The sequence below is a fragment of the Somniosus microcephalus genome, chromosome 21 (genome assembly GCF_052327205.1).
Source record: "Somniosus microcephalus isolate GS21.2 chromosome 21, FLI_Smic_1.0, whole genome shotgun sequence".
In the NCBI taxonomy this organism is placed as follows: domain Eukaryota; kingdom Metazoa; phylum Chordata; class Chondrichthyes; order Squaliformes; family Somniosidae; genus Somniosus; species Somniosus microcephalus.
The window spans coordinates 73,702,397-73,716,399 of NC_141007.1; the positions used below are offsets into that span (position 1 = coordinate 73,702,397).

Sequence of the window (14,003 nt, forward strand, 5' to 3'; positions counted from 1 at the left end):
CTAAATAAATACAAGTTGTTGTTATGATCACATTGGCTGTGAAGCTCTTTGGGACGTCCTGAGGTCGTGAAAAGCGCTATAGAAATGCAAGTCTTTTTACCCACTCAGGTAGGTCATGCGTTGGGGAAGGGAGGACGCTAGGGAGGAGCGCGCACGCAGAAGACGAGCGTGAGTGGGAGGAGCGCGCACGCAGAAGGCGGTGGGGCGAGGGCGGCGGTGGGGCGAGGGCGGCGCCGGGGAGCGCGCACGCAGAGCGGGGACGGCCGCGCTGAGCCTGGAGTATGGAGTGAAGGAGCGGCCGGCATGCCCGGTGGATTTCTAGCCGTGAGGAAGCCTGACAGACGGTCACCGCCCCCCGGAATATCCGCTGGCAGGAGATCCCACCTGCCTGGCGAAATAGAACTTAAGCAGCGCCGCGGCCTGTCGGGCCCGACTCCCAGGGCCTAAATTCCATTGCTGGGAGGCTCCTCGCTCTCCTTCGGGGTCGAGCGCGATCTGGTCTGGAGGCCAAAATGAGGAAAGACGTGAGGATTCTGCTGGTTGGAGAGCGTGAGTTTTGATATGATGTGTCGGGGGGTGGGGGTAGAATCAGGCCCCGGCTCTTCTGCCTGCGGCCTGGGCAGGGAGAGGGAGTGCGGGCGGCCGCTGGGCTTCTCCCGCTTCACCACTGGCGGGGTTGATGTGTTCAGCTCGTATACGTTTATCAGGAGCTCATTGAGGCGGCACACGGCGTCTAAAATGTCCCCCGCGGCCGTGACCTTCCCACCGCCACTGTAGGTTTAACCGAACTGAGGTTGGGATAGAGCGGAAAAGGAAGCCGTGGGGGTGGGAGTAAAGTAGATCATGCTGGGAGTGGACAGCAGCTCAGTTAGCATCTGAAAGGGCAAAAAAATACATGTTTCGGGTACATTAGAATTCTTTTTTGTAACTGTCTCCTTTTAGAGGTTGTGCCTACTTGTTTCTCTGCCCCAAATTATTTTCCTCTGTCCCTTTGTGGGGTCTTCTGCTCTCAGTATCTCCCCCTGTATATGCCCAACGCTCTCCTCTTGTCATCCCAATATCATTCTCTCCCCAACTCTATTGATTGATCATACATAAGTGAATGGTATAGTACTCACGCCTGAAGCACCTCTCTCAGACTAGCCCAGCTCTGAACCTTTAAATGCTGCTGCTGTCCAAGCACCTGACCCAAGCCCCCCCGCCCCCCCGAACATAAAAGATTCCATTGCACTAATCAAAGAGTAGGAAGTTCTCCCATTGTCCTGGCCAATATTTATTGCTCAAATAACCATAGTGAAAAACACTATATAAATGCAAATTATCTGAACCTTCTCCCCTTTCCCTGACCACCTCAATAAAAGAAATTGAAAGAACGGGCTTGCATTTATATAGTATTTTCATGACCTCAGGATACCCAAAGCACGTTACAGCCAATGAAGTACTTTTGAAGTGTAGTCACTGTTGTAATGTAGGAAACACGGCAGCCAATCTGCACACAGCAAGTTCCCACAAACAGCAATGAAATAAATGATAATCTGTTTTTTAGGTGTTGGTTAAGGGATAAATATTGACCAGAACACCGGAGAACTCCCCTGCTCTTCATCGAATAATGCTGTGGGATTTATTACATCCATCTGAGAGGGCAGATAGGGCCTTGGTTTAACCTCTCGTGAAAGATGGCACCTCCGACAGTGCAGCACTCCCTCAGTATTACACTGGAGTGTCAGCCTAACATTATGTGCTCAAGTCTCTGGGGTGGGAACCTGCAACCTTCTGACTCGGGAGAGTGCTACTACTGAGCTATGGCTGACATTACAGGTTCTGAGGTTGGAATGGATAACGGGGGTGTGGAGGAAATCAGTAAGGCTTATTCTAATATCCCGGAAGAGTAGGTACCCACAAAGTTTGTTGCGGCAATGTTGGTCCAATGAAATGCATGGCAGGAAGCACTGCCTGTTGGGGCGCTAACTCCTAGTTGTGTTGTGTTCTGGGTGATGTTTTGGGGCTTGGGGAACGTCGCACCTGACCATTGACCCCAGCCTGAAGCTTTCATATGGAGCTGTAAATCCCACACATCCCATTCCTATAGCCAGTTCTCTGTTCACCTCCTCTTGCTAACTGACATGGTGGGGATAAATAAATATATATATGTTTTAAATCTCTCCCTCTGGCAAAATATTTTCTTTCACCTCTCTTACCCTGCTTTCCCCCATCCCTAAGGAAGGATATACTTGCCATAGAGGGAGTGCAATGAAGGTTCACCAGACTGATTCCTGGGATGGGGGGATTCTCCTATATGAGAAGAGATTAAGTAGATTAGGCCTATATTCTCTAGAGTTTAGAAGAATGAGAGGTGAGCTCATTAAAACTTACAAAATTCTTACAGGGCTTGACAGGGTAGATGCAGGGAGGATGTTTCCCCTGGCTGGGGAGTCTAGAACCAGGGGTCACAGTCTCAGAATAAGGGGTCAGCCATTTAGGACTGAAATGAGGAGAAATTTCTTCACTCAGAGGGTGGTGAATCTTTGGAATTCTCTACCCCAGAGGGCTGTGGATGCTCAATCGTTGAGTATATTCAAGGCAGAGAGCGATAGATTTTTGAATATTAAGGGTATCAAGGGATATGGGGATAGTGCAGGAAAGTGGAGATGAGATTGAAGATCAGCCATGATCTTATTGAATGGTGGAGCGGGGCCGAATGGCCGACTCCTGCTCCTATTTCTTATGTTTTTATGTTCTTATTCCCTGCAAATAAATCTCTTTCATCTCTCTTCTTCCCCACTCCCTCAACGGGGGTGTGTATATCCTCATTCTTTCCAACCCCTGTCTCTTTCTTCTCCCCCAATTACAGGGTTGGTCTCCTATTTTTGTGTCCTTATAAGGACAGTATACTGGTAGTCCCTGTTTTTAAGCTTTTATTTCTGCTCTGTAGCTGTCACCAAAGTTCTGGAGAATGGGGGTGGAAACCCAGGTTCCCTTCTTAAACATTTTGGGGGGGAGGAGGAGGTGGGGTGGGGGAATCAAACAGCTGGACTCCAGCAGTGCTGGAGGTGCAATCTTATGTTTGTTTAGTCCAACTTTTTTTTTCTCAGTACGTTGCAACTTGAGCTGTATCCTCAACTTAATGGGCTGGAATTTGCTGCGATGTCGATATTGGCGATGAACGCCATAAGTTAGGCCATTGTGCTCCCGAATCCACTAGTGGCAAATTCACGCCACAATTTGCTGCAAAAGTAATTAGAATACGCTGCAGCGAGCATAGCAGTGGATTGGGAGTGGCACAGCCAATGTCTGAGACACATCCAAGGTACCAGGGCCCAACACAGACTGGAACAACGGGTTATTTAACTAAGACTGCCTATTTTCACCTCCATAACATCACCCGTCTCCGCCCCTTGCCTCAGCTCATCCGCTGCTGAAACCCTCATCCTTGCCTTTGTTACCTTTAGACTTGACTATTGCATTGCACTCCTGGCTGGCCTCCCACATTCTACCCTACGTAAACTTGAGGTGATCCAAAACTCGGCTGCCCCTGTCCTAACTCGCACCAAGTCCTGTTCTGCTTACATAACAGTAATTGCCATTCAAGTAATTTCCTCCCAAACTTTCTATTGGAAAAGTGAGACTGAGTGGCAATACCAGCAGAGAAGGAAAAGGTTAACTTTGAATTTCTAAGCAGTATTATCTGAGAGTATTTATAGTTCAAAGTGGTACAGTAGCTACAATTATAATGTTTACTGTGAACTGGAGTGACCTTCACAAGTATCTGGTGGGTTTTGGTTGTGCTTGCATAGGTCTGCAAATTACTATATTTGGATGAAGTGTTGAGTATTTCTCTTGTGTGGTCCATGACCTTTGTAGGGAGTGTGGCTAGCTGGTCAATCACTGGTACAAGACCAGGGACAGGGAAAAAAGCACTCGTGTAGGCGAGAATGAGACTGCCACCAACCTGGGTGATACTGTAAACTGGATTCAGAATTTGTATATTTACTAATGCTATCAGGGCTGATAGCAGGGACCTCATTTTAAATGTAACGGTATGTTTACATTGGAATGCCAGTTTTGAGTGTTACTATACGGGTCTCCTGAGTTATTTTCCCCCACTTCCAGTTCCATCTCGGGCGCTGGGAGAAGTGGAACCACAAGTTGGCAGCAGTTCATAAGATCCGTAGAAAGAATTGGGTCCCTGCTGCAACTGGAATTGGAATAAAGTATGTCGGGCAGTTTGTATTTCTACCTGCAGCTGATGGGAAGAGAGGTAGGTGTTTGCCGTTGGCTGCAGTTTTAAAATGTAAATTAGCCTTAAAAGTGCTTATTTTATTCAGTTTCCCAGATAGTTCCACTGTCCTATTACGTGGTTTGTGAACTGGCCAATTTATTGGTAGTGTGTGTGTGAGGTCAAGTTGCAGCTGGAGATGTATGGGAGGCAGTGTGTTGGCTTGACTTTGCTTTGTGACTGTTTCAGTCTCTCATGTGTGCACAAACATGTATACAGTTAGAATAAGAACATATGGAAATCTAGAACAGTTTGCACATTCTCCCCGTGTTTGCGTGGGTTTCCCCCGGGTGCTCCGGTTTCCTCCCACAGTCCAAAGATGTGCGGGTTAGGTTGATTGGCCATGACAAAAATTGGCCCTTAGTGTTAGGGGGGGATTAAATACGTGGGGTTACGGGGATAGGGCTTGTGTGGGATGGCTGTCGGTGTAGGGACCGGGTGCTAGGGTTTGGATGATCAGCCATGATCTCGTTGAATGGCGGAGCAGGCTCGAAGGGCCGAATGGCCTACTCCTGCTCCTATCTTCTATGTTTCTATGTAAGAAAGGTCATGGCAGAGGTCCCAGAACAGATTCCTATGGAACTCCACTGGTTTATTTTTCCCCAGGCAGAACATTTTTAATTTGTCACCACCCAGTGTGTCCTGTTGCCAAGCCACTTCTCAATCCAGCATTAATCTTCCTTAGTAGCCTCACATTAGGAACTTTGGAAAATATTCTTTGGAAAATACCCTTGTCTACTAGTTTAGAAGAATTTCAGTAAGTTTCTAACACTTGGGCTTATTACTTTGAAACTACCGTAGTACTGACCTCCTATCTAAATGCCCTTCATGCAGTCTTAACATGCCGGATGTTCACCAGCTGGCCTGTAATTACCAGTTTCATGCCATATCCCTTTTTTGTATGTTGGAATTACATTTGCCATCCTTCCGTCCTTCTGTAGTATTATTGGAGGTCTGAGAATTATCAACCAAAGCATCACTAATTTCCTCCTTTAATTCCTTGGCATCTGGCTTATTGTCAACCATTCTCCTATGCGTGGTTTCCTCTTTGCTCAGTCATTAACATTGCCCCTAGTTTATGTAGGTATAGCAATAACTTTTTAATATTTATTTACAACTGAGATATATTTTACTCACTGGTTATATCAGCTTTGGAGTGCAAAACCAGAGATACATTTGCTAATTGCTTGAAACAATTTAAGGCATGTGTTTTGTCACTCTAATGAATTTGGTCTTTCAAGGTTAACGCAATGCAAACACAAATGGTGAGGCAGACCAGTTATTCTGATAAGATTGCCAAGGACCCTTACAGCTGATGGAGAGCAAATTCTATCAGACTGGACTGGATTAAAACTTACTTTCCAGAGGTGAAAAGACAAAACTGTGCCACATAGTTGCTGTAAAATTTAGAGCCTTTTTGTTTGGAGTTGAAAAGTGTAGATGAGCAGAAAAACCTTGGTGTCCATTTTACACATCCTTAAAGGTAGCAGGGCAAGTTGATAAGGTGGTTAAAAAAGTATATGGGTTACTTGGATTTATAAATAGAGGAATAGAATATAAAAGCAAAGAGATCATGCTAGAAATGTATAAATCACTGGTTAGGTCTCAGCTGGAGTATTGTGGACAATTCTGGGCACCACACTTCGGGAAGGATGTAAAGGTCTTAGAAAGGGTACAAAGGCAGTTTACCAGGATGTTACCAGGGATGAGGGACTTCAGTTATGAGGAGAGGTTGGAAAAGTTAGGACTGTTCTCCTTGGAACAGAGATGGTTAAGAGGTGACCTAATAGAGGTTTTCAATCGGAGGCAGCGGTGGCGGCGGGACATAAAGGAGAGAGCGGAGGAACGGCGCGGAGAATATCGGAGGCAGCAGCGCCAGGACATAAAGGAGAGAGCGGAGGAACAGCGCGGAGCTAATCGGAGGCAGTGGCGGTGGGACATAAAGGAGAGAGCGGAGGAACAGCGCGGAGCTAATCGGAGGCGGAGGCTGCGTACCTTCCACGATTTCCAAAAAAAACCAAGGTGTGTCGTCACAGGACTGCAGGTAGGTGATTGATTGGTGAGTATTAAGGTTTTTTTCTTTCTAAACTAAGACTGATTTAAACTAGGAGTGGGAAACTATAACATACTGTGTTAAATTTATAGCCTAATTAGTTAAACTAATTATTCAACAATTATTTATATAGTTATATTAAAGACTTTACCTAATTAAATAAATAAAATAAGGCTAGACTAAGATGTGGCAGGGCAGGTTGTGAGTCTGGACTGCAGTATGTGGGAGTTTGTGGACAGCGAGACTGTCCTGAGCAAACCCGTCTGCAGGAGATGTCTCCATCTCGAATCTCTCCGGCTCAGAGTCATTGAGCTGGAGTGCGAGTTGGAGACACTCCGACACATAAGGGAGGGGGAGAAATTTCTGGACAGCTTTATCCCTTACCCTGGCATTGGACAGGCAATACACCCTTCGCACTCCAGCTCAATGTGGAGGGGGGGGGGGGGGAGCAGAATAGAAATGTGGTATTGATAGGGGACTCAATAATTAGAGGGATAGATAGCGTCCCCTGTAGCCGAAGGGTGTGTTGCCTCCCCAATGCCAGGGTATGGGATATCTCACGGCGGCTGGAGAGGAACTTGGAAAGGGAGGGGGTAAATCCAGTTGCTGTGGTCCATGTTTGAACAAATGACATAGGTAGGAACAGGGAGGAGGTTCTGCTGAAAGAGTATCAGGAGTTAGGATCTAAATTAAAAAGCAGGACCTCGAGGGTAATTAATCTCTGGATTATTGCCCGAGCCACGTGCAAAATGACATAGAAGCAGACAGATCAGGAGAATTAACACGTGGCTAAAGGGCTGGTGTGGGAAAGAGGGGTTCCTTTTCATGGGACACTGGCACTTGTTCTGGGACAGGAAGGAGCTGTTCCGATGGGACGGGCTCCACCTGATCCTGGATGGGACCAGTGTCTTAGCGGAAAGGGTAAATAGGGAGGTGGCAAAGGCTTTAAACTGGCAAGATGGGGGGGGAGGGATCTACGAGAAACGTAACCAGCCTAAATATAAACAAAACAAGAAAAGAGAGCATCGGAAAGAATAAAGTAAGGGAAGACATTGATGGCAAGGGAATAAATAGAGTTATAGAACAGGAGTCTAAAAAGATGGTTAAACATAAAGTGAGAGGAAATCCTATTAAAAATGAGTTAAACTGTACAGCAATGCACACAGTGTTCGTAATAAAACGGGAGCTGGAGGCAATCATGCGTTGCGAGGAACTAGTAGAGATTACTGAGACATGGCTACAGAAAAATCAGGACTGGGAATTAAACATTGCAGGGTATAACATATTTAGAAAAGATAGGGAGGGAAAAAGGGGAGGTGGAGTAGCTACTTATTAGGGATAACATAATGGCAGTAGAAAAAAGTGACGCAGATATCAGCAAGACAAAAATAAAATTTATATGGATAGAGATAAACGATAATAAAGGATCAATCACACTAATAGGTGTAGTCTACAGACCACCTAATAGTGGAAGGGAGGTGGAGGAAGAAATATGCAGACAAATTAGGGAAATGAGTAAAAACATAGAATAATAATTATGGGGAATTTCAACTACCCCGATATTAATTGGACAGAAGAGGTAGGTAACGGGGATAAGGGAATAGAGTTCCTACAATGTGTACAGGACTCCTTTCTAACCCAATATGTAAAAAGCCCAACAAGGGAGGATTTGCTATTGGATCTAGTAATGGGGAATGAACCAGAGCAGATAAGAGAAGTAAAAGTAGGGGAACATATAGGCAATAGTGACCATAATATAATACACTTTTTAAGATGATAATTGAGAAGGACATAAGAATGACGAAAACTAGATTAATAAATTGGAGAAAAGCTGATTTTCAGGGGCTGAGAATAGAACGTGGGGGGGTGCGCGGAAATGGGCAACAATATTGGTAAACAACGATGTAGAAATTCAAAACGGTGTTCAACAGAGTGCAAGGAAAAATATATTCCGCTAGAAGGAAAGAACAAACTAAACAATAATGAGACTCCATGCGTGAATAAAGCCATAAGGGAACAAAACAATTGAGGGTAAGGAAAGAGGCATACATTAAGTACATAGAAAGCACGGGAGTGCATGATAAGGGAGAATACGAAAAGATTAGGAGAGAAGTCAAAAAAACAATTAGGGAGGCAAAGAGGAACTATGAAATTAAATTATCAAGGAACATAAAACAAAATAGTAAAATATTTTACAGGCACATAAATAAAAAAAGGAAGGTTGGGATGGGAATAGGGCCATTAAGGGATAGACAGGATAATACCACAGGTAATGATAGAGAGATGGCAGAAATATTAAATAATTATTTTGCTTCAGTATTTACCAGGGAGATAGAACAGGTGGACATGACATTGGATGATGAGATTAGTAATGAGATAAGTGCATTATTACAAATAATAAAAGGGGAAATATTAAATAAACTAATCAAACTCAAAGTGGATAAAACCACTGGTCCGGATGGAATGCATCCACGCATTTTAAAAGAATCTAGGGAAGAGATAGCAGAGGCATTACTACGCATATTTAATAATTTGTTAGAAAAAGGTGTAGTGCTAGAGGACTGGCGGATAGCTAACGTAATACCGATATTTAAGAAGGGGGATAGAACGTGTCCAGGGAATTATAGACCAGTCAGCTTAACATTGGCGGTAGGAAAAATAATGGAATCCCTACTAAAGGAGAAAATAGAAGAACATCTAGAAACCAAAAATATAATAATGAATAGTCAGCATGGATTTCAAAAAGGAAAGTCTTGCTTGACCAACCTTATTACATTTTTTGAAAAGGTAACAGAGAGAGTATTCAATGGCAGTAGATGTAATTTATCTGGATTTTCAAAAGGCCTTCGATAGGTACCGCATAATAGACTGATGAACAAGTTCAGAGAATGTAGAGTCACGGGACGTGGATTGCTGGCTGGCTTCAGGACAGAAAGCAGAGAGTAGGAGTAAAAGGTAGCTATTCACAGTGGCAGAAGGTGGGTAGTGGTGTTCCACAAGGATCAGTGCTAGGACCACTGCTGTTCACAATTTACATTAATGATTTAGACTGGAATCAAAAACACCATTTCTAAATTTGCAGATGACACCAAATTGGAGGGGGGATAGTCAATACTGAGGAGGACTGCAACAAATTACAGGAGGACATTAATAAACTTACAGAATGGGCATATAATTGGCAAATAAAGTTCAACACATAAATATGAGGTATTACATTTTGGTAGGAAGAATAGGGAGGTCACATCACTTGGAGGGTGCGAGTCTAGGTGGGGTAGAGGAACAAAGGAATCTCGGAGTACAAATACACAAATCACAAAGTTGCGACACAGGTTAGCAAGGCCATAAAAAAGCAAACCAAGCACTAGGGTTTATTTCTAGAGGGATAGAATTGAAAAGTAGGGAAGTTATGCTAAACCTGTATCGAACCTTGGTTAGACCACACTTGGAGTACTGCGTACAGTTCTGGTCGCCATATTATAAAAAGGATATAGAGGCACTGGAGAGGGTACAGAGAAGATTTACAAGAATGATACCAGAAATGCGAGGGTACACCATTCACTGAAAGCAAACATGCAGGTGCAGCAAGCAGTTAGGAAGGCAAATGGTATGTAGGCCTTCATTGCAAGAGGATTTGGGTACAGGAGCAAGGATGTCTTACTACAGTTATACAGGGCCTTGGTGAGACCACACCTGGAGTACTGTGTGGAGTTTTGGTCTCCTTACCTAAGAAAAGATATACTTGCCATAGAGGGAGTGCAGCGAAGGTTCACCAGACTGATTCCTGGGATGGCAGGACTGTCGTATGAGGAGAGATTGGGTCGACTAGACCTGTATTCACTAGAGTTTAGAAGAATGAGAGGGGATCTCATTGAAATGTATAAAATTCTGACAGGGCTAGACAGACTGGATAAAGGGAGGATGTTTCCCCTGGCTGGGGGGTCGAGAACGAGGGGTCACAGTCTCAGGATATGGGGTAGGACATTTAGGACTGATGAGAAATTTCTTCACTCAGAGGGTGGTGAACCTGTGGAATTCTTTACCACAGAAGGCTGTGGAGGCCAAGTCATTGAATATATTTAAGAAGGAGATATAGATTTCTAGACACAAAAGGCATCAAGGGGAATGGGGAGAGAGCGGGAATATGGTATTGAGATAGAGGATCAGCCATGATCATATTGAATGGCGGAGCAGGCTCGAAGGGCCGAATGGCCTACTCCTGCTCCTATTTTTCTCTGACTATACATATCAGGAAAGGATGAATAGGCTGAGTCTCTTTTCTCTTGAAAAAAGGGCTAAGGGGTGACCTAATAGAGGTCTTTAAAATTATGAAAGGTTTTGATAGACTGGATACAGAGAGAATGGGCTGGATTTTGCCGGCGCTCAGAGGGCCGGTTTGGAGGCGGATCCGCTGTCAAAATAGCTAAGATTGACCGGGTAGGAAATTCGCTGTCAACCCGCCTCCAAACAACTTTCCCATGTGTTGGGTATCCGATTTGCAAATGGACCCGACACCTAGTGGTGGGAAGAGGATTAAAGGCAATTACCTGCCTATTAACAGGTAGTTTCCAGTCGTTGACGGCCTATTTTTGAATTTTGCTGCTTCTGGCTCGGGTTTCCCGACGTCTGGACACCACGCCAGGTAAGTGTGGTGTGTTGTGAGTCTGCTGTAATGTTTCTGGATTGATGACGGCTGCAGAAGTGGTGTGAAGGATCCAATGCTGCACATGGTGAGTCTCGGGAAAGAAAATGTTGGGTACTGCATTTTTAATACATTTACACATTTCTTTAGGTCACAAGTTTTTAAATCCATGTCCAGTGCCACCTCGTTGGGAGAACCTCTCTCACCAGTGATGGCGCTTCTGCCATCTATTCCAGCCTATGGAGGGAGTCATTGGAGAGCCTGGGTGCAAGAGGGCACCTTTGTGCAGTGATTGTCAATGTTTGCAGCACCTCAATGCTGTAAACACTAAAATTGTGCATGGTCCCTTTAAGAAAACCAGCAAATGATGTCATCTGACCGGCTTCCTGTTAATTGGCCAGCAAGCCCAAAGGGCGGGCTTAACGAGGTCAATTAAGGCAAAATCACGTCTGTGGACCAGATGCAGCTGAGGGCGGGACTGGAAGCTGGAAACCACCTGAACCGCACCCAACCTGCCTCCATTAATAAAATCGCGGCCAATGTTTCCATTTGTGGTGAAGCGCATAACTAGGGGCCATCAATATAAGATAGTCACCAAGAAATCCAATAGGGAATTCGGAAGAAACTTCTTTACCCAAAGAGTGGTGAGAATGTGGAACTCGCTACCACAGGGAGTGGTTGAAGCGAATAGTATAGATGCATTTAAGGGGAGGCTAGACAAGCATATGAGGGAGAAGGGAATAGAGGGATATACTGATGGTTAGATGAGGAAAGACAGGAGGAGGCTCAAGTGGAGCATAACCGCCGACATGGACTGGTTGGACCGAATGGCCTGTTTCTGTGCCGTATATCCTATGTAATGATGAGAGGTTTTGATAGAGTAAATAGGGAAAAAGTATTCCCTCTGGCGAGTGGGTCAGTAACTAGTGGTCATAGATTCAAAATCATTGGAAAAAGATCTAGAGGGGAGATGAGGAGAATTTTTTTCCTTCAGAGTTGTTGGGATCTGGAATGCTCTACCTGGGAAAAGCGATGGAAGCTGACTCCATAAATAATTTTAAAAGGGAATTGGACAGATACTCAAGGATGAGGAACTTGCAGGGTTACAGACAAAAAACGGGGGTGTGGGACTAAGCACGACTGCTCTTTCACAGAGCCAGCACAGGCATGATGGGACGAATGGCCTCCTGAGCTGTAAGTTTCTATGATTCCAAGACTGCTCAAGCAAAACTTTTAATGTTTGTTTCACTACCAAAATGCTTCAGAGTAAGGCAGCTTCAAAAGTCATTCTGCTGCGCCTGCAGATTTCGCTATAAATGACTAAAGATTGGTATCGTGTAATTGACACTTGAATACCATCTACGTGAGTGGGCAGCGTGACGGGCTTGTTGCAGCCTCAAAGTAGTCTGCTTTGGGAATCGGTGGAGGAGAGTCACTTGGATTTTTAGTACGCCAGTCTACCAAGAGAATGTAGAGAGGATGGATTCTTATGGAAGAATTTCTATTAATTCTACTGTGTGGCTGAGGTTTCACACAAATCCTGTAGTGGCTTAAATATAGACTGGCTGCGTTATGCACTGACGAACAATATGAGTACAGAGCACATAGAACTATTAATAGTAAACCTTACAAAAGTGGCAGTAAAAATGCAAACTTTATATGGCGCCAGAGTGATTTTGGATCCACATCGAGAGTAGCATTCTAATTCAGAACACTGCTGGGCTCAATGGGGGTCCCTCACACTGGTTGAGTTTCCAAGAGCTCAGTATCGATCCAAAATTGAGAGAGAGAGAGAATCTTTTACCCAGAGAGTAGGAATGGCCTTCTAATTCTTTTATCGAGGTGCTGTCGGATGCATGTGGTGTGGGTTATGCGCGTTTAGAAAATGGGAGGCTTGGCAAGCATTTGAATAAAGCCTGTTCCCTTCAATTGATCATGTTTTTTTACTGAGTCCTTTGTCTGTTGGGCTCAAAATTATCACCAGTTCACTAACTCAGGTCTGTAATTTTCAAGTTGGCAATCCATGCTACGGAGGGATTAGTTCACTGGGGTAGTAAAGTTCATTCAAAAGTGTACCCATAATTTTGCTATAGTCAAATTAATTAGATTGGGCGCGTGCTGAGAGGGGATGAGATGTTCGAAGGGAGGAAAAAGGGAGCATGCTTCTGGACCACCTGAAAAATGGGAGATCATAAGGAGAATTGAAGGAAGAGAAGCACAAGATAGTGACTTGGAGAATTGAGCCAAAACCTGTCTTCGACAGACCACTGATTATATATGTGTCTCTTCAACCTTCCATTAAGAGCTGGGATAATGCTGTGAAAAATTGGAAGTATGGTTTTTCTGCATTTTATTTGAAGGAATTTCTGGCTCGATTTACAATTCCTTTTGATTTTAGAATGTTTCAGATTGACATCAGTTCTAGGCAACACATATTTGGAGAATAAAAATAAAATCCACTATGCTGGAAATCCAAAATGGAAACAGAAAATTGCTTTATATACAACAGGTCTCTCAGCATCTTAGAGAAAAATGGGTTAATGTTTTGAGTAGAGGCTTGGGGGGAGGGGAAACATAGAAACATAGAAGATAGGAGCAGGAGTAGGCCATTTGGCCCCTCGAGCCTGTTCTGCCATTTAATGAGATCATGGCTGATCATCCAAACTCGGTACCCTGTCCCTGCTTTCTCCCCATATCCCTTGATCCCTTTAGCCTTAAGAAATATATCTAACTCCTTCTTGAATATATTTAATGAATTGGCCTCTACTGCCTTCTGTGGTAGAGAATTCCACAGGTTCACCACTCTCTGGGTGAAGAAATTTCTCCTCATCTCAGTCCTAAATGGCATACCCCTTATCTTTAGACTGTGACCCTTGGTTCTGGACTCCCCCGCCATCGGGAACATCCTTCCTGCATCTAGTCTGTCTAGCCCTGTTAGAATTTTATAAGTTTCAATGAGATCCCCTCTCATTCTTCTGAACTCTAGCGAATATAAACCTAATCGACCCAATCTCTCCTCATACGTCATTCCTGCC

General features: G+C 44.4%; 1 protein-coding gene across 5 annotated transcripts in view; it reads left to right on the plus strand.

The window, feature by feature from the left end:
- Positions 1 to 217: 217 nt before the first annotated feature.
- Positions 218 to 14,003, plus strand: part of rhot1a (ras homolog family member T1a) — an 85,761-nt gene continuing 71,975 nt past the window's right edge. For 4 of the 5 annotated variants that reach the window (XM_085963951.1, XM_085963952.1, XM_085963954.1 and 1 more), the window contains exon 1: positions 218 to 549. In XM_085963951.1, the coding sequence (XP_085820077.1) occupies positions 513 to 549 (37 nt within the window). In that variant the 5' untranslated portion in view covers positions 218 to 512. Of the gene's footprint in view, positions 550 to 4,149; positions 4,259 to 14,003 lie in introns of those variants that run through there. The other variant, XM_085963956.1, reaches the window with a different exon arrangement.